The sequence below is a fragment of the Sceloporus undulatus genome, chromosome 1, assembly GCF_019175285.1.
Source record: "Sceloporus undulatus isolate JIND9_A2432 ecotype Alabama chromosome 1, SceUnd_v1.1, whole genome shotgun sequence".
NCBI classification, from domain to species: Eukaryota; Metazoa; Chordata; class Lepidosauria; order Squamata; family Phrynosomatidae; genus Sceloporus; species Sceloporus undulatus.
Genome location: NC_056522.1, coordinates 226,795,946 through 226,817,761, shown reverse-complemented (window position 1 = coordinate 226,817,761; position 21,816 = coordinate 226,795,946). Strand labels below are relative to the sequence as shown.

Genomic DNA, 21,816 nt, shown 5'->3' with positions numbered 1-21,816 from the left:
CTCTTTGCATTTCCTTTTCAAACTGCATTGTTCACCTTCTGAAATCTGTAGTAGGTTTCACTCTCAGTAGCATTCATGCAATAGCAGTTGCCTGTAATGTTGGTCACTTGATTCCTGTATGTAAAACTGAATATGTGACTTACTGTAGGGGTGCGCAACTCTTTTGAACAGGAAGTGGTTTCACTGTGTTTTCTTCCTTGCAAGCTTTTTGTTGCTTCAGGCAAAATGAGATTTGTAGCCTTCAGATACACAACCGTTTCATGTTTTCCATTTTTAAAAGTTACAGTTGGCTGTTGGTACAGCAGATAAGAAGCTGAGGTGCAACAAGCCGTAGGTAAGGAAATTCAATTTGCTTCTAAAGCTTACAACCTGTTGCTAAAAATGTATTAAGAAAACATGTGTGGAGCTGGGTGGAGGTGCAGGAGGGAATGGAAAAAGAAACAGCTACCATTTTAATGTTTTGTCAAAGGCAGAACCTAACATCTTGTTCACAGCTCCTCACCCACAAAGCTTAGAAAATTATTGTGAAGAGAAACCCAAATATTGCAGAATTGAGAACAACCTTTAAATTCTCAAAGGCCTTAGCATGATATTTTATCCAGCTCTGACAAAAACTGCTTGACAAATAAGGTTTTGGGAGGATCATTTTGAAAAAGGATGGTGGGTATAAGGCATGTAAAATAATGAAGGAATGAAAATAAAGGAAAAGATAATTTGCTTTGATGGAAACCTACAGTAGCGCATTTTGGTATGCTATCCTACTGCTGAAGTATAGCAGCCATAGTAATAAACAGTGGGAATGCCAGTAAAAATACTATCCTGTGGGCATATAATTAAGAATGAAAAACGTGCTTAGCTACAGTAATACATCTGCACTCAAAATCAGTGGTGGAGCCATATCAGCAATACTGGATGTGCAGGAGATCCCTAGAAATGCTAATGGAAAACATGTCCAACAGAGGCAGAGGGAACATACACCAGCTCTATTCTACAATTCTTATGCAGAGATAGGGAGGAAACTGCCATCTTTTGCATCATTAACTGGAACCCCAGCGTTACAATTCTCGAGCAATGGATAGTTGTTCTTTTTCCTGAAACATTTATATCACTGAAAGTTCTCATTTCCAGATGTCTCTTTGCCACTTTAAGTACCTTCCTACATCCCAAGAAGCTACACAGTTATTCTTCTCCTCCTCAGAGTCACTCCCCTATCTGCCCCAAATATTTAGAATATATAGAACAAGGTCTCACAGGCCACTCTGACATCTTTCCAAAGCTAGTCATCCTTATATCAAAAACAGTGGCTTAGGACATTTCAGACTATTTTTTTGTTCAGATAATGTGTTTTTCTAGCCTAGAACTGACTATAGGATCTATATACCAGCAGAAATTTGGGGTTTTAGAGAGAGGGCTTTTACATCATTTTCTACTTGGTTCTTTTTCAAAGTAAAATGCTCCTTTTAAAACAATCTCTCTTTGAAAATCAGGCAAGCCATTATTCACATAATACAATAGGAAAGACCACATGTACACAGTGAACATAATTCTTGCCCTGTAGAAATGGTGAAAGGAAGGGTCATATAACTTGGGCTTTTCACACATTTAAATATTTGGCTACTAGAATGCTACATTTTGATGGACCACCCTATGTAGGGCACCTCATGCTGAGTATGGGGCAGTGAATATAGCAGGGTAGCGATGTGAACCCAAATACAAAGCAGATTTCTAGTTCAGTAACTGTGTGAATAAAATGGCCGAAAATACATCTAGATTCCCCATGAGAAATACAATAGAAACCACTGTCTTTTAACAGTTTACAAAAAGCACCATAAGAAGTGAGATTCCAGAAACAGTTCACAGGTTTTGCTTTGATGCTTCAGTGCTACTCTTTGGTTTGTCTTTTGAACTGACACACTCCTTCCAGAACTGAAAGTTTCTTTATTGACTGAATGCTTTTTTTTTTTTGCTTTTTTAAAAAAGAAAGCTATAAATATGTTATCTGACAATTGTGTGTGTGCTTTGAGTGTGCTATAAAATAGAAAAAAATGAATAAAAACATGAAATAACTCTGCAATAATTTTAGCTACCTGAGTACTATTCAGTGAACCTTTTTTGAAAAAGGAGTCCCATCTCTTCTGGCCACAGCTGTTTTGCATGTGTGTTCACTGAGCTTGCTCTGAAAAGTTGTATAATCACTTCAAGGATTTGGTCCTCAAACTGCCCATTTCTAATCACAGGAGAAGAATGGAAAGGCACTGTAACTACAAGGCTTCAGCTTTAATTGCCAAACATTTTCAGTTAAATGTATGTCAGGTAAGAAGGCAGGAAAAAAAGTTGCCTAAAGTTCCTGATAATCTCCTGCCAAAATTAGGCAGTACTGTATTAAATTGATGAATAATCTGTATGTTAGCTACTTGTTTGAATAAAAAATATATCTATGATTGGCCTGTAAAGATGATGAAGTGGCTGGATCCAGCAGCATCAGGGACAGTGTTGCCATAACAGTAAGGCTTAAGTGACCTGTCTCAGGTGGGAGATCATAAGATACAAGAACAGATAATCAGCTTGGTAACTGCTTCACTTATTATATTTTCAGGACCATGAGGTGGGATACCATTTTGATTATCTGTCTTGAACTCCAAAGCATTTTGGGTTAGGATTCAGGTTTAGCATCCACACCCAATCCACCACTGCTTCCCTCTGCTTTGTTGCATAAATAATGCTTTGGAGGCATGTAGCAATAATCATTCTGAAACTTGGATGATTATGATTTGTGATCCTGCAGAAAAGTTCAGCTTCTCTCTCTGTGAAAGAGAGACAGAGAGAGTGTGAAGGAGAAAGAGATATGTACTGCACTCAACAGATGTCACTGTTGTACAGATGACAATTTTTGATTTGTCATCCAACATAATGATGGACATTTTGCTGGTAATAAACAAAATGAGCTCTTTACTGGGAATGGAACATGAGTACAGTGGCAAGAACAGCAGCCATTAAGAAATGCTTGTGTAGACTACTATGACATATGACATGATGTTTGTTACCTTTTACACTGCTTGTCTTCAAGCAGTTAGTCACAGAAATGGAGGTATAACTGAGAGAGGACTTGAGAATCAGTGAAAGTTATAACAGCTGCTCTTCTTATGTTTAGGTACATATACCACATGAAAAATAGCTGATCAGATAGAAACTTGCTGCCAAACATTTGGAAAACATTACTTTGCATTTCATCTGGAAGATGGCATTCTTTGCATCAAAGTACCCATTCTTCCTGCAGCATTTAGGTTTTCCTTATAAATTTCCCACCTAACCACAAATTGGGCCTGACAACCCTATAGTTATGAGATCTGACAGATTTAATAATAGCCCAAGGTTCCAGATAAGAAGAATATCATGCCCACAATATAAGTAAAATGGCTGCAGCTACAAAATGCTTTATGTGTCAAAGACTAGATACGTCAGGTTAGCATTCTAAAAATGCTGAACAGGGTCTATGAACATGGTTAATATTTGTACTGTAGGTACTATCTTACTGATCTAATTCACTTTGCTTGGCGCAGCATAAAATATATTCATATTTTACTTTGCGGAAAGGTGACTGTGTACACTTATTTTTGAAGTATTCAAGATATAGATATTCATTGCCATCTCATTTTCTAATAGAGATGTCTTTGTCTGAAACCACCTCCATATTAAAATCTTCAAAGATGTCACATCAAAGACCTCAGAAACATGAATTTTCTTTCATGTGATAATTCTGGACATTTTCATGTGTAAGCTATTTCTTGTACTTGCCCATATGAATCTGAGGTGGCAAAGTCATTGTGGGTGGCCTTCAGCACTTCTTAAATAAATATTTGAATTTATTCTAAACTGAGATGAGAGGAAGACAAAGATAGAGATGCATATTCTTGCCAGTTGCTTTCAAAGGGTCTTCTTGAGTTTGAGTGTGATAAGATATATGGATTTATATATTATATATGTACGTGTGTAAATGAAGCGGCAAGCTGCAACCAGTCCCATCTCACTAATACAGAAGTTCAGAATCCCTTTTTAAAGTTGTGACAGCTGGATGACTCTCTGTACATATGTATTGAGGCTTCCAATGGTTGGATGATATGGGGATTATAGCTGTACCACTCATATAATTGATTCTTGGATCTTTTATCTGTAATGTGCCAGCGTTCCTTAGCTATAGAAAGCCTGTATGCAGTAAAACCTGCTTCCTGACCCATGTAATAACACAGCTATGTCCTGGGGACCAAAAATGAATGGAAGACCACTGTGTATGGAGGGATCTCCTTGAACCAGGGCATGTGGCTTGGGGTAGGGGTAGGAGCCTGAGGAGAAAGCATAGATTCAGGGACCCTATGCAGGCCTGGTGGAAAGTCCATATGGCTTGAATTAGTCCTGGAAGGTATCAGGCTGCTCTAGGACATGTAATAATGGAAACCATGCATGCATTCCAGTGTATATTACACACAGTTATCTCACAGCCCAAGGTCCCAGATAAGACTCACCTTTTCTTCCAGGAGATGAAGATGAAGTACATTTCATTTGATCATTTTATGCTCTGAATAGTTTTGTGAAATAATTTAGTGTCTGATGCAGGGTCTGTCAATGAGCAGTGATGGGTGATTTGTCTTGGGCTGTTTATAATTGTGTTTTCTGAGTGATTTTGCTTAAACTTGGGGTTATTCCCAAATCATGTAATTAGCAAAATCCCAATATTTTCCCAATGCCTTTACTGGGAGTGTGGCAGTCTTCCATCCCACTTCCAATCACTGTAATTCACCAAATTGCGTATTGCAGCTCTAATGGCAAAAGGGAGAGAGGTGTCTCTGTTTCTGTGGCCCCTGCTTTCCTTTGTGCTTAGAGGTGCAACAGTGATTTAGGATGATGGGCTCTGATTAACAGTCCTCAGTGCCCTACTAAAACAACATTTCCTAAGGAGCCTGCAACTTGGATGCCATATCAGCATTCTCAGTGCTAGGTATCTGGGAGCTGAGAAAGGAACAAGACAGAACTATCTTCACTTCTGATACATTCAGAAGGAAGATCTGAAGATACAGCATTTCTTTGGGACACTGTTAACCTCTTATTTTTAGCCAAGGAATTACAACATTTGATGAAATTCCTGCCAGTGATTTTCATGTCTGAAGCCAACAGGAAGAGAGGGAAGAAGGGAAAGAAGAAAGGATATTAAAAGTGTGACCATATGACCATTAGACTATACTACCTTTTATTTCTTACTTATTTACCTTGTATTACATAAAGCACATGTATTAACTAAAGTACATTACATATAATATCTTCTCTCATGCCTTTTCCCCTCAAAGCTGAACTTGTCATCACCATAACCACATGTTTTGCATTTCCATAGATAATCGTGCAATCTAATTCTAAAAGTCCTTGTTGGGCATCATTTCATTCCATGCATCTGAGGAAGTAGTCCAAGTTTATGAAAGCTTATGCTACAACTTCTTCTACATAGTTATAAATTAGCGTACTACACTCTTAAAGTGTTGCTATTTCACTTTGGCTGCTTCCTTCTGCGGTTTGTAGTTCAGTGAGGCCTAAAAGCTCTCTGTCTGAATATTCTAAATGCCTCTTCCTAAACTGCAAATCCCAAAATGCAACAGGAGGCAGCCAGAGCCACTAAAGTGGAACAGCACTTTAGGAGTGTAGGGCGATCTCAAGGTGCTACAAGATATTCTAGACTAACACAGTTATGTCTCTGATATCTGAAAGAATTATACGCTGTTGAAATTGTGTTAGACAGAGATACATATACCTTCCACCACTGGTCCTTCTGGCTCAATCAATGGAGGACAAACCACATTAAGCATATGAGCAAGCCTGAGATATCTATCTCAAATATGAGTATGGGAAGACCAAAGGCAAACTGTAATGCTTTCCAGCTGGCTGTACTGAAAAGGTTACCAAAAGAGAAGAATGGCTTTTGAGATAAGGATAAGCTTCTATGTAAACCTCACTCTTCCAAGAAAGCTTGGATGAACTGTTGAGTAATAAGGTGCCCCAGGTTATTGATTCTACTGATAAGGTATTCTATTACATAGAAATATCCAGCTGGTATGACTGCTCTTTTCTTATTGACTACATAGGAATAATGCCTGATAATGTTATCAACTATTGTATTTTTCAGATTGAAATATTAATCATGCAGCAGTTAGCATCTTCTGATCCAAGTGCTGCAAAACTGCATCCTTCCCACGAAAACATAGCTGCTGTTCAGATGAGGATAAAGACTGCCAACAGTCCCCATGACAGACACAGCCAAAGTAAATCAATGATACTGTCTGATAATCTGAAAGTCACTGAACCTGTAAGTACTGTTAACAAGGCTCTTCTTTCTCCTCTTTCTCTCTGTGTTAATGCTATATTCAAAAGGTTCTGAAATTATCTAGATAATTTGCTCTAAATTAAGTAGCTGACTGTTCTTTAGGACTGTGGTCCTGTAATTTCTTAGCCCATAATAGTTCTCACTGAAATCAGTGGGGCTTACTTCTGAGGCAATTTCAATGGGTCCAGGGATTAATCTCCTCCCCTTTTCAGAAGCCAACCACAGTCAATAACCCCACAGCCACATTTATTCACAAAAACATATTGGTTTAAAAATGAATTTATTTATTTTGCTTACAGTAAGGTACACAGCAGAACATATACCTTATTATAAAAGGTGCGGTACAGATGGCGCAAAAGCACCATGCTCGCACTGTGCTCGCGCCATGCTAGGGTTACGGGACCGCGCAGCAACCACATGGTCCCTAACCCTAGCACGTAATTGTGGCGACATAATGGAGGCACCCTGTGTACATGGGCGTCGCCATTATGACGTAATGGACGCATAGCATCTCTATGTCATATTGTGCCAGTTATGTCAGAGTGCACCATTGGCGCAATCGGACATAACTGGCGTGGCAGAAAAAGAACCTGCAGCTGCGGCTGTGGCTTCCCTGCAGAGGAAATAAACTCCGCCGCCTCTCCAGACCTTCAAGCAGGTATGTACTGGGCCAAAGAAAACTGTGGCGGGTTACAAACCGCCATAAAGTACGTGCTCCGCGCGTACTAGGGTTAGGAAAGGCCGTATTAGGGTTAGCAAGGTTCTTACCTTCCTGACAGGCTTTCCTCCCAGTACGCGCGGAGCGCGTACTTTTTTGCGGTGCCCATCCACATGGGCGCTGCCATGTTGACGTATTGGACGCTGTGCGTCCAGACGTGTCGCGGCGGAAGTGACGTCGCGAGGACGCACTCCACCCCTCGCGGCGCCACTTCCGCGTTCCAAAAAGGAGCGGCATTTCGCCGCTCCTTTTTTGCTGCGCGGGGAAGCCTCGCGGTCTGGCAGCTGGGGCTTCCCTACGCAGCGAATGGCGGCGGCGGGAAAACGGCCCCTTGAGGGCCGTTTGTAACCCGCCAATATTACTTTAAAAGAAAGTGCATTTTCTTCATATGCTTGTTTTCTGGCTAAAATGCATTTTTTACAGCTGCTGCTTACACATTTAGCAATAGCAAGGCCTACCAGCAGCCTACTCTCCTATAAGATCTCCTTATCACATTTTATTGTTTCAAATGTTCTTTCACATGATACCGATGCATCATGATGTCCAGGGCAGCATGTTTAGATTAACTCTCATATAAAGGTGTTTTTTTTTGAAAGAGCACACTGAACTGTATCAATTTTTAAACAAAGTAAAGCACCCAAAGGATCCTGTTAATGGTGGTGGTGGGATTGCATGCTCCTAAGAGGCAAGAGATTATGCTTATGGCAGCAGTACAGTTTGTAGGGTCTGCCATATCAGACAGCATTTTCCAAGGACCCAGACTAAATGTGCCAAACAGCTATTTGGCCCCAGCAGAAGTGGGGGGTGACCCTGACAGAGGATTCAGAGACAATGGCAGTGGCACCATAGATAGAACACACTAGTTCTGTGCAGAGGGAGCCACAGTAAACTGGTGTTTGGCCAGTTTGGCACAGTAAACATTATTTTGAATGTCTTTTACCATGAAATCCCTATGACGAGACAATACAAAATGAAATAAGATAGTACCAGAAGATGAGACTCCCAGGTTGGATGGAACTCATTGATCTACTTGGTTAGATCAGGTGGCAACTATGAGTAGTACCGCGGATAATGATGCAACTGGGCTCAGGGCAAAATGGTGTTCAGCTGTTGATGTGCTCAAAGGTGAAAGGAAAGTTTGGAGAGATTTCTCTTTTGAGAAATCATAGGCACATTACAGACCGCCTACAAGTGGTCTGCCGGCGCTGCTGGTTGCTCCGCGAGGGGAGCCGCAGCAGCCAAACCGCGCGGCTCCTGTGTGGAGCAAAAAAGAAGCCCCAAAATGGCGCTTCTTCCTGCGGCACGGTTATGATGCCGCAAGGCGCCAATGGCGCACTCATGACATCATAAGTGCCGCGCAGGCGCTATGTGTCCGGCACGTAATAATGGCGGCGCCTGTGTGTATAGGGCACCGCCATTATTACGCCCCCGTCATGTGCTAGAGGTGAGGCCGGTGTGGACGCTAGGTCCCCAGCCAACCCCTAGCACGTGATGGGGGCGCCTCAAGAGCCCGTCTGTAATGGGCCATAGAGAAATTAAAACCAGGAGTGCAAATGCTATATGACCAACAGGGGAACACATTACAGACCAGAGCAGGTTGAAATAAAAAAGCCAGTGGAAACAATACACAGAACAACTATATAAATACACTGAAGAACTATATAAAAGGATGGCACATTCATTCAAGAAAGAAAAGTTGGAAGATCAACCTATAATTTTAGAAAGTGAATTGAAAGTTTCACCTTTCAATAGCACTTGGGAGAAATAAATCACCAGGAACAGGGGGCATACCAATAGAGCTTCTTCAAGCTACAGAGATAGAATCTACTCTAGTTCTAATTAATAGGTGAAGCAGACAATCCCTTTGCACTGGCTTGGGTTTTAGACGCCGCACGCTCTGATGCTGCCCACCTGACCACACGGCAGACAGCTGCATGCTGCAGGAGTGCTGTCTGGTGCAAAAAGGAGCTGCGTTTTGCCAGAAAAAAGCCAGAGTGGGATTGTGGCATGCGATTGCTGCAGTGCTCACCTGGCTTTTTCAGGGGTGGAGTGATGTCAACAGATATGGAAACAATGGCCCACGGATTGGAAATGATCCATGTACATTCCAGTTTCCATGAAACAGGACACCAGGGATTTTAGTAACCACAGAATCATTGCATGAATTTCCCATGCAGGCAAGGTTATACTCAAAATTCTACAACAAAGACTTATATCATACATGGAGCAAGAAAAGCTAGATATCCAAGGCGCATTACAGAGCGCCCAAGAAGGGCACTCTGCTGCCACCACCAGTTGCTGCGTCCGCGAACCGCAGCAGCCAAACACTAAAAGAAGTGCCGAAATGGCGCTTCTTTCTGCACCCCGGAAGTGATGCTGTGAGGCGCTGATCGCGGAGTCGCGGTGTCACTTCCGCCGTGTGATGTCCGGACGCTACACATCTGCGACGTCAAAATGGCAGCCCCCGTGTGGAACGGGCACCGCCATTTTGTACGGACTCGGTCCGTACTAGGGTTAGGGGCATCAGGAAGTGACGCCCCTTTCTAAGCCTAGTATGGACCCAGTCCATACTATAGGCCTGTCTGTAACGGGCCCGAGTTTGGTTCATGAAAGGAAGACACACAAGAGATTGTATTGCAAACGTGTTGGATAATGGAGCACACCACATAATTTCAGAAGAAAATCAGACTGTGATTTATAGATTATAGCAAAGCATTTGATTGTGTAGCTCCTGAACAACTTTGCCTAGCTCTTAAAGAAATGGGTATGCCTTAACATTTAATTAATTTAATATAATTTAATTAATTTAATTTAATATTTAATTAACTTCAACAATTTAAGATAAGCAGATGATACCATAGACTAGCAGAAAATAACAAAAACATGGAATTAAAAACAAGGAATGAAGTGCAAAGCAGATTTCCAGTTAAACATTAAGAAACATAATCATAATGACCACAAATGATTTGCATAACTTTAAAGTAGATAATGAAGACTTTGAAATAGTTCAAGATTTTCCATAATTTGCTCAGTTATTAATCAGAATGGACACTGTAGTAAAAAAAAAAAAAACCCAAAAGACAAAGACCTGGAAGGACAGCTAAATCCTGGTGTAAAGGTATATAATTTAATACAGTACTAGATTTAGGATGGTCGATGTCATCTTTCCAATTCTATGTATGGTTGTGAAAGCTTGGCAGTGAGGAAAGCTGACTGGAAGTCAGAGAGTTCTATGGATACTGTGGATTGCTAAAAAGACAAATAAATAAGACATAGAGCAAATCAAGCCTAAATTCTACCTAGAAACCAAGATGACTAAACTGAGACTGTTACGCTTTTGACATATCTTTGAAAGACATGATTCACTAGAAAAGCCAATAATGCTTGGTAACGCAGAAGGCAGTAGGAAAAGAGGAAGACCACATTTCAGTTAGATAAACTCAATCAAGGAAGCCACAGTCCTGACCGAGTCTGCAAGACTTGAGCAAGGCTGTAGGTGATATGGAGACTCTTTCATAGGGTTGAATTTGACTTTTATTCAGTTAAAAACAACAACAAATCCAAAAGGATGTAATTATCTAAAATTTTGATCTAAAGTTCTTAGCATCATTCATACTAGTGGAAATTTCCAAGCTGTTTTCAAAAGCATGCTTCACATAAAATATATTGCTATCTGTCCTGCCTTTCTCCAAATGCAGGGCCCACACTGGCTTACCTTACAGGTTAAAATAAAACACAGCTAAAGCAAAGTAAACTAAAAGTTTGAAAATCAGTTAAAATCCACTTAGACATGAAGTTAAATATGTAAAAATGCATTTCAAAGATAGTGAAAAATACAAAGCTAGCGTGGTGTAGCGATTTGAGCATTAGACTATGACTCTGGAGACCAGGGTTTGAATCCCTGCTCAGCCATGGAATCTCACTGAATGACCTTGGGCAAGTCACACTATCTCAGCCTCAAAAACTTGTAAAGAAACCCTATGATGGGTTTGCTTTAAAGTCACCATAAGTTAGAAACGACTTGAAGGCACACAGCATACACACAAAAATTACAAAAACACAGCATACCCCATTGAGAGATTGTTCTGCCAAATGAGTTAAGAGTCAAAATGGTGTCGAGATAAAAATGGTATTTGCCTGCCAGTGAAAAGAGAGCAGCGAAAAGAGGGGCTAGCCTAGCCTTCCATGGCAGGTAAGGCTGGCTCCCCTGTCCCCACCTGTGATGAACCATCTCTCAAAGATCTTATTTTTTGGACAGGATAATACTGTATATAGAGGTATGGTCTTTCATATAGTCTGGATAGGCATTAACCAGCAGTTTGTATTGTGTCAAGAAACTGATCATCAACAGCAGTAGAGCTATTGAAACAAGGCAGTTAATGGCTCCCTGTAGCCAACCCCAGTCAGTGGCCTGGCCATAACATTTTGAACTTGTTGAATTTCAGAGCAGTTTCCAAAGGTAGCCCCATGTACCATAGAAATCTATATGGGATGTAATCAAGACGTGTTAGTTTGGCCCTATCTCCAGGAATGGATGCACTAGCGTTTACTGTGCAAACACACTCAGGGCTGAATGTAGAAGTATGCTCATGCTGAATTTCACAATGTGAAATTAATTCCCTTTGGAGTTGCAGTCAGTTCCCCTGCTAGCTTAAGTGTCAACTTATTTGTTGACAGCCATCCTAAAACTGTCTCTAATCATTATTCAGCCTCCCAGGTACTAGTAGGTGAGAAAAAAGAGACAGTGTGGTCTTGCATTTGTTCCGGCATCACATACTGATGACACGTGAGCCCAAACCTCCAGATGACTTCTCCCATGCTTTCACGGGATTTTCACTGGGCTGCTGCTTCAGTCGTTTTAGTCTTGTAGCTTTTGAGCCCTTGAGGCAGGATCCCCCAGAACTACTTTCTTCATCTGTTCCTCCATAGAGGACTGGAGTTTATGTAGCAGCATATCTCTCAAGTTGAATCTTGGTAACACACTGATGGATGCAGGAAAACCAACAAAGGCACTTTACAGACCGCCCAAAAGGGCAGTCTGCCGGCACCAGTATTTGCTGCGTCAGGGAACCACAGTGGACAAACTGCGCGGTTCCCCGACGCAGCAAAAAGAAGCCGCAAAAAGTGGCTTCTTTTTGCGGTGCCATTATGACGCCGCAAAGCGCCATTGGTGCACTTGTGGCATCATAATGGTGCCGAGACGTGCTGACACTAAGCGTCCGTGACGTCAAAATGTCGGCGCCCATGTAGAATGGGTGCCGCCATTTTGTACGTGCTCGGCACATACTAGGGTTAGGGGCGTCTGGAAAGGACGCCCCTTCCTAACCCTAGTACATGCCAAGCACATACTTTTTGGCAGTCTGGAACCCTCCATAGTTGCATTATTCCTATCCATGACCAAGTTTAAGTCATCCACTGTCCCCAGACTATTCAAAAACAAGTCTGCATCAGGCTGAAATAATCATCATTTCCCAAGACCATCTGAAACTGAGCCCCCATGAAGGCTGTAGAAAAAAGCATATGTAAAACATATATAAACACATACTTTTGGACCCATGCAATTTGAGGTGGGCCTTTGACCTGGTCTACTTCCCAGTTGCTCTTTACAAGGTAGCTTCAACATAAATGCTGAAGTGCTCGGAGACCACAAACTAGCAATTGTTAGTAACACATGCATGGCCATCTCTAGTAGCTTGGGCAGGGAGACTTGCAGCTGAATGGACAGTACATTAATGATCCTAATGCTATCTTGGGTTTGCATTCACATACAATCAGTCAGTACTGGTAGACTGTTGGGCAAGGTATCTGAGGCCTGTTACAGACTGCCAAAATAAAGCTGCTTCGGGTCTCTTTGGGGGTATGCTATTTAAATGATGCATGCATCCTAAGAATCCGGAAGCTGCACCAAAGCTGCACTCCAGTGCTTAGGAATGGAGTGTGGCTTTGGCACGACCTCCGGACTCTTAGGACCCATGCATCATTTAAATAGCATACCTCCAAAGAGACCCGAAGCAGCTTTATTTTGGCAGTCTGTAACAGGCCTGAACAAGGATATGTTACTACTATTACTCTTCAACTGTTCCTAGTGACTGATTGGATACTTTAGAAGAAGGGTATCTGAGGGAAGTTTACATATACTCATTCAAGCAGGTTGAAAACCAATGATTACCAGTCGGATGGCTTTTTTTGTTGACACAAAATACTTATCTTGTTGACACCTATACTTCATCTTTATATGTGGCATAAGTGACAGCATAGTGTAGGGGTTTGAGCATTGGACTGCAACTCTGGAGATCAGGGTTCAACTCCCTATTCAGCCATGTAAATGCACTGGGTGATCTTGTGCAACTCACATACTCTCAGCCCCAGGATAGCTTTGCCTTAAATTTGCCAAAAGTCAGAAGTGACTAAAAGGAACAAAGCAAAAACCTAGGGGACATGCCTCTGTGTATTACTTACTGGGCAGTATAAAATGCACTTGTGTCCCAAATCTTATGTAGATTTCAATTTTGTAAGCTTTCTAGCAGGTACTTAAAGAGACTGTAGTAAGGCCACCATTATCACTGACTCAGAAGGGTAAGTCAGATGGGGGAAAAACCTTGTAGTTATTCTGTCTTTCTCTTATCAAACACATTTTTTTTCTTACTGCCTTAGTATTCTCTGTCCTTTGTCACCCCAGTGATAGTTTGTTCTTCCTTTCTGGCCCTTATTTATTCATTTAAAATATTTTAAACTGCATTTTAAGTTTTTAAAATGTTTTTAAGTTGCACTTTTTATCACACAAAATAACTTTGATTGAAAAACAGTTGAATGAGATGTGATTTTAAACAGTTTGTGAAGGCTAGTATTAATTAGAATAATGATCCTTTAGAAAGATCAAAAGTTCAGGGACCACTATTGAAAACACCCTTATTGCTAGTACTTATCAATTTAATTAACCTCTAAATTTAAGATGAGCAAGTACAGTAATAGGTTTAATGCTGAACTTAGTGTCCTCAGGTTCATACAGATGTAGGTGGTTTTTCAAATAACCAAAACTACATAACTCAAATGGACCTATAATTCCCTTCTTAAAAAAAAAAAAAAACTAACAACCTTCCACCTTTGCCACCAAAAGTCTAATTTTACTTCATCTCAAAAGTAGTTTCCCAAAGGCCAGCCTCCATCACCATAGAAGAAATTGTACTCAGCAAATAGGTGGATTTTCAAGATAGATCCTTTTCCAATGATGGTCAGGATGGAAATGTGCTCACTGCTTCCCTGGCTAGCTCCTCATTATAGATGTAATGGGAAACTTAGGGGTGTGCTGTTCAATTAGCCTTTCTCTACCCCATCTTTCTGTCTATTGTATAGTTGGGCTCCCAGTATTTATTGAACTTTGTTGAATTGCTGGAGATGGGAGAAGTCTAAAATGGACAGGAATTTGCAGTCTTTTATATCTGAAAAGTTCTTTTACGTACCATTTTCTGCCAGAAAATGCATTCATGTGACTGCAATAATAGCAGCTTTTACACCAATCTACCTCTTAAACACACACACACAAACACACACATATATATAGGACAACAAACCAATGCACATCATATTAAGACAATTTAAGCTAAAGATGTTTGAACAGATCTGGAGGTAAAATAATTTGTAAAAGTAGACATGGGTACATAATGGTAAACCAAAATATTCATAAATGTGTTTAAAAATGACACTGTTACCCCAGTGCACCTAAAGCCTCAAGCAAACAGGGCAAAAGGAGAGACCAGAGGATTTTCCTGCCCTGATTGCTGCAGAACCACAGTGACCAGATGCTGTGGTCTCAACGCCAGCTGCTGCCATACTCCTAAACAAGCTGTGGCAAAGATAAAATCCACTCCCTTTGTGGCTGGGTTTGGGCTGCCTTAGGCATCCCCGGAGCAGCCCCAGCATGGCTTCCACGCGGTTTGGGGGCATGTGACGTATAAATGCTATGCTCCCAACCTTTTGGCCTGTCTGTTTCAGGCCTATGGAGCCCTTTCATTCAGTGGTACTTTCTCTTGCAATAGCTAGCATATGCTGACTTGATCCATCACACAACATATTGTCCTTTAGTTCAAGGAGAAACTCATATAGTGTGAAGTTTTAGACTACAAGCAACATTAAGTACTGGGATTATTATTATTATTATTATTATTATTATTATTAACCTTTATTTATAAAGCGCTGTAAATTTACACAGCATTGTACATACAAATCTTCTTTTATTACAGATATAGGCTCTTGTTTCTGAAGGATACAGCTTCAAACTGTAAAAAAGTAAAATAAAGCCTTTATCTATTAGGATAAATTTAGAGTCATAGAGCTGGAAGAACTCTCAAAGGCTATCCCATCCAACCCCCTTGACATGCAGGAAATCACAATCAAAGCATCCCCGACAGATGGCCATCCAGCCTCTATTTAAAGACCTCCAAAAAAGGAGAGTCCACCACATTCTGAAGGAGTGTGTTCCACTGTCAAACAGCCCCTACTGTCAGGAAGTTTTTCCTAATGTTTAAGTGGAATCTCTTTTCCTGGAACAGCAGAAAACAATCTTGCTTCATCCTCATTGTGACATCCCTTCAAATATTTAAACAGGGCTATCACACCATCTCTTGATTTTCTCTTCTCCGAGCTAAACATACCCAGCTCTCTAAATCATTCCTCATAGGCATGTTTTCCAGACTTTTCACCATTTTGTTTGTCCTCCTCTCCTCTGGACATGCATCAATTTGTCAACATTCTTTTTCAACTGTGATGCCCAGAACTGGACACAGTGTTTCAAGTGAAGCTTGACCAAAGTGGAATAGAATGGCACTATTATTTCACTTGATCTAAATCAAACTGTGCCCTTTAAGAGATTTTGGACTTTAGGTCCCAGAAGTCTCAGCCATGTTGGCCAATAGTCTGTGGGATTCTGGGAGCTGAAGTCCAAAATCCCTTAAAGAGCACAGTTTGGGAACCACTGATCTAGACACTATACTTCTGTTGATGCAGCATAGAATTGCATTGCCTTTTTAAATGGTTGCATCATACTATCAACTTGTGTTTAACTTGTGGTCTACTAGGACTCCTAGATTTCTTTCACATGTCCTGTTGTCAAGCCAGATGTCACCCATCCTATATTTGTGCATTTCATTTTTTTTCACACTACGTAACCTTACATTTACCTGTGTTGAAATTCATTTTGTTAGTTTTAGCTAAGCTTTCTACTATATTAAAGTCATGTTGAATATTGATCTTGTCTTCTGAGGTATTAGCTACTTCTCCTAATTTGGTGTCATCTGCAAATTTACAAAGCATGCCCTCCAAGACATTGATAAAGATGGTTGAATAGCACTGGGCCCAGAACAGATTCCTGTGGCACTCCACTGGTCACTTCTTTCCAAGATGAAGAGGAGCCATTGCTGAGCACCATTTGGGTTCTGCCGGGCAGCCAATTACAAATCCACCTAACAGAAACATTGTCTAGCCCACATTTTACTAGCTTGTTTGCAAGAATCACATGGGGGACCTTGTCAAAGTCCTTACTGAAATCAAGAGATGCTATATCCACAGCATTCCCTTCATCTACCAAGCTGGTAATTTTATCAAAAAAGTGATCAAATTAGTCTGGCATGACTTGGTTCTCGGAAATCCTGATTGACTTTTTGTGATTATGGCATTCCTGTCTAAATGTTCACAGGCTTTCTGGTCTACTCTAGAATCTTTCCTGGTGTTGATGTCAGATTAACTGGGCTGTAAATGTTGGGATGCTTTCCCCCCCTCCCCCTGAAGGAATAAGAAATGGTTAAAAACTGGAGTCAAAATTACTATAATCCTTAAATGGGGGAAAGAGCAAAATGGAGGTGGTTTTATTTATTTAGTGTCTCTTCTGAGAAGATTTAAACACTAATACTTTAGAGGTAAACTCTTTTGACAGTCATTCCCCTTTACTCATTCTGTGTTATTAAAGAAACTGATTGGTTTGAGGCTCCCATGGTTAATTTTCCTCTATAATGGCTGCAACTTGCAGCTGAGGCCATATGATGTTGCAAAATCATTTATGCAATGTAACACTTGCTTAGGACTCCAGCTCTGCTTCCTAGCTCAGAGGAACAAGTCAGGCTTTCCTCCAATATGCTATGCTCTACTCTACTCTACATTACTCTACCTCCTCACACATTTACACACACATTATCTGGTTCTCTTTTCAGAGTCTTGTGAACTATTGATTTGTTCTTTAGTGTATATAATAAACTAATTTGAAACATTTATCTTTTTAACAGAGATAGTTGATGGATTAAGCTGGCTGTAGTTCTTGTGGACTGAGTTGTTGTTGGAGTGTCATTGTTGTTGTTGTTCTTTGTTTGTTTTTCCCTTCCCATTTTTATCCCTGTGTTCAAATGCAAAATTAACTCACAGTAAATTTTATCCGCAGTGGTCATCAAATATGTGATTTTATTCTTCTTTCTGTTGATTATAGGGAAACTGTGTCCCATTTTGGAACTGGAAAAAAGGCCCCTTCTCAGATATTGACCTAGTAACTAATGAAACATGTATGTTTACTTTCCAGTTTAAAATGATCACTTGCCTGTGATCCATTTGCTCTAAAAACACCCCCTCCTCAAAGCCCCCTAAGTGATATGTTCTTTGGCTAGGAAGCTAAAGGAGTGTTTACAGTAATTTATTTGGAAATAGTATAATGTATTATCAGTAAGAACTGTACCTTTGAAAAAGTTTAAAAGTTAAGTATATTTAATGATGCCTAACATATTTTATTGGCTGTGTTTAACAAAAGGCACTAGGCTGCAGTTGTTTTTGACAAGCATGAAAACATCACAGCATGAGACTGCAAAAGGAATTATGTAGAGAAATTACAAGTGATCCATCTCTCAATGAATTATCCACCTCAATAGCCTGCAGAACTCAGCTACCAATTAACACCTACTTTATTACATGTTGGGATGTACTTAATAACTTTCATGTGTTTATGCACTATTACCTTGACTGATGCCTCTTGTACAATTAGGCATAATTGGCATATCAATATGCAAAAGTTAAAAGGATTAACCCTCTTAAAACTAATGAGCATTTCTGTATCCAGCTGCTAAATGAGACAAAATTAGCATTTTTCACTTTTGGGCAGGATTTTATCATGCAGTTTCTCATTGTTGGTATTACCTTGTTACATAACTTTCAGTTTTGGTGGGGGGAAGAGAATTTGCGAGGATGATAAAAGAAAATGGATTCTAAAAAGTTGTGCCAGGCACAAACATTTGCTGCTGGGTTTTCCGTAAGCATAGCACTTGCAATGTATGTTCTTTTGTACAGAGCTGAAAAAGTTGTGTTTTCTTAGCAGCTAATTATAGAGACGCAGGGTATGTCATTTCGCCATGCAAACTTGGCTCTGATATAATAGATTGAAAGCTTGCCATGCTCCTAATTTCCTCGCTGTTTTTAGTGTTTTCATCTCTCTCTCTTTCTCTCTTTTTCCAATACTCAGAGTTTCCTGAGTAGATATTGACTGAATGAAAAGTATTTTGGCATTTTTGCTCAAGCAAGGCTGTTAAATGGCTGGCAAAAGGCAAATGGAAAAGGCCAAACTGTTAAACAAAAACCCAAACATTTCAAAATATAGCCCAAGAAAGCAAAGAGATTCTGAATCACAAAAATTTATACAGAAGTTGATATATGAAAGTTGTCCTAGCCAAGCCAGAGCAGTGTGATTCATAATGATTTTTTGTGAAAGTCCTAGAAAATACATATCTGCCACACACACACACACACACACACACACATATGGAAAGAAATGTTTCTCTGTCCCTTACGTTTGGAAATAAATTGTATTCATTCTTTTTATAAATTACAAAACACAGTCTGGATTTTAAGACTGCCCATTGCTCTTTCTATCTGGCAAGACACAAAAGGCATTCATAAATAAACCAAAAGTCAAGTATATGCAGGAAACAAAGCAAAATAAAAGTTGGAGTTTTCTACAACTAGCTCTGTGACAAGATATATGATCCCTTTACCTAGACTGATTTCTGCAATTTCAGCTTGACCATCTAATGTGCATTTTGAAGTGCAAGCTCTGTACATCTGCACACTTGTTTCTAACGTCACTTAAAAAGAATTATAGCAAAATTTAGTGTAAGCCTCATTCCATATTTCAGGATATACATTTTAAGATTATTTATTCATATATCCAATCTTCCCATGCTTATTAGACCATAACAAGAACATTAATATTATTCTATAGAAAGGAAAATGGAAGAAAAATAGACTTGACAAAGTCCTGTTCTAAACCCAAAGTTGATACCTAATTTAAATCCACAACTCCTAAGTTCAGTACTCTGTCCACTCCAGTTCACTGGAAATTACAATCATAGTACATTTTTAGGGCTGCAGTATTCCATTGGATGTTCTTCTATTCTGTCTTCTAATCATTTATGGAATTCCCAATTAATTGGGAGCCTACCTTTAGGAAATAAATGAAGTTTTGATACAAGTAGTTATAAGAACCAGAGAGAGCAGATGCCATCTTAGAAAAGAGCTTTGTCCCACCCAGCATGGAAAGGAATAGTGCTTCTACCTTCCATCATAGATAAATGAATTGTCTCAAAATATATATTATGAGTTAAATCCAGTTGTTAGCCTCAACTTGGGTAAACTACTGAATCAAAGTGAATGTTAAGTCAACACTATGCAAATTCCATTGATTCAGTGCATCTGTTGTACATGGGACTAACAAATGGTTTTAACCAGTTTTTAAAATAATATATAAAAGTAGGTATTTTAATCAAACTACATGCAGATTTAATTTATGAATATATTAATACATATTAAATAACTGGAAGGCTTTTTTAAAAAAATAGATGACATCTTTATTTTTATTTAAATCTATTGTTTTGGGCAAGCTTGTTCTATTGGAACTTGTTACTCTGGGGCAGATCTTGTTAGTGAATGCTTTGGAACTGCTTTTAACAATGCTTAAATGAACAGATTGATAAATAGATAAATCTTGAAAAAGCAAGAAGTAATGAGTGTGTGTGGGCAACACACCAGGTCATTTGAAACAGGAAGATGAAAGTTATACAGTGTTTGTAATAAAACATCTGAAGTTTGAACTGGATAGAACTTGTGTTGCCAGATGAGACGCTTGTGCAGACTGATGCCAAGACTTCTCTAGTTCTTGTAGTTATCCTTAACTGGGAATATTGTGCTGCTAAGACTATTCTGTGATAGTCAAAGGAAAATAATGTGTCGTCCTAAGGCTGGGTGTTGATTCTATTAGGCATAACCTTTCCTGTGTTTCCTGTTAATATGTGTCCATGAATATTTACCATTTTATTTTAAACCTCAGAGAGGGGCATTTTGTCTCATTCGATGCAAATTCAAGGCATGAAGCGTCTTTTTTCATTGGTGCCTAGATTAAGAATTAGATTCTGTTTAGCCATTCCAAAATATTAATAGATTTTTAGCTTTCTTTGGAGATTATCGCACTGGGTTCTGAGAACGTTCTCATCACGTGATGAGAACAGAACGCATTTGAGTATACCGCACGTATGTGTTCCAATCGGGTTCTCAGAACGATTAAATGTGTTCCAAATGTGTTCCAGGAGGGTACAGATTTGAATGTGTTCCCAGAGAGCTGAAACGTGATGAAATTCCAACACGAAGTGTGTGCGGTATTCTTATCCGTCTCAAATCCGTTCTTCTCATTCCTCCGTCTCCTGATTGCTGAAAGAATGACAGGCAGGGAGGCAGGGAGACAGGGAGGCAGGCAGGCGAGCGACTGCAGTGAGGGAAGGTGTGTGGTGTGTGTGTGAGAGAGAGAGAGAGGAGAGGGGGGGGAAGAAGGAGGGAGGGAAGGAAGGAAAAAGGGAGGAAAGGTGGGACAAGGAAGAGAAGAGGAAAGCAGGGAAAGAGAGAGAAAGAGAGAGGGAAAGAGGAGACCAGAGCAGAGAGCAAGAGGGAGAGGGTCTGGCTGCTTCGGGGGGGGGGGGCTCTAGTGTCATGTCCAGTGGGGCTCCTGTGCTGTCACAATGCAGGAGGCAGGGATGCCCAGGACCTTCTCCTCCTTCAATCCAGGAGGGAACCCACAAAAGCTCCTCTGTTTGGAGCACCACACAAAAGCAAGCAAACAACTCCCAGAATTCCATAGCAAAGAGCCAGACAAGAGTTAAAGCGGGGAGGGAAGCTCACAACCTGAAGGCAAACATTACATGCACACACACAGGAGCAAAAGGGTGTCAAGGTGCCAAAAAGGGGAAATGGGATGACAGCAGAGGACTCTTCTTTTCTAACCGGTTTAAAGAGCTGCAATGGCTGCCGGGGCTCTGCCCTTGGTCCAGTCCCCTCCCTTTCCCTCCGCTTGAAGAGACCTCCGTGGAGCTCCCTTAAAGCCCAGGCTGCCAAGGAGGGGACTCTGCCCTTGGCCCATCAAGTTACATAGGTTTTATCCTATTTTCTTCAAACATATGCCAGTATATGAAGCCCCAACGTTTTATAGGGGCTTGCCTTCCCTCCCTCCCAAGAGAATCTTCGGAGGGAAGACTTCTCAGTGAGGCTGAGAAGCACTCTCCCGGCCAGAGTCCCTAGGCTTACTGAAATCCCCCACCTCCCTTCCCCATAGAAATCAATCTAAAAACTGAGTTTAAAAGGAGCAGAGGCGAGCCCTTTGGGTCTGCCTCTGGGAGAGATTTTAAACTCCGTTTTTGGATTGATTCCTATGGGGAAAGAGGGC

At 40.5% G+C, this 21,816-nt stretch overlaps 1 protein-coding gene across 1 annotated transcript in view; it reads left to right on the top strand.

Annotated features, from left to right (window-relative positions):
- The first annotated feature begins 219 nt into the window (after positions 1–219).
- ARHGAP15 (Rho GTPase activating protein 15) overlaps positions 220–21,816 on the top strand; it is a 558,688-nt gene continuing 537,091 nt past the window's right edge. Inside the window, exons 1-2 of the mRNA XM_042466422.1 lie at positions 220–334; positions 6,167–6,346. Of these exons, the coding sequence (XP_042322356.1) occupies positions 6,182–6,346 (165 nt within the window). The 5' untranslated portion in view covers positions 220–334; positions 6,167–6,181. The remainder of the gene's footprint in view (positions 335–6,166; positions 6,347–21,816) is intronic.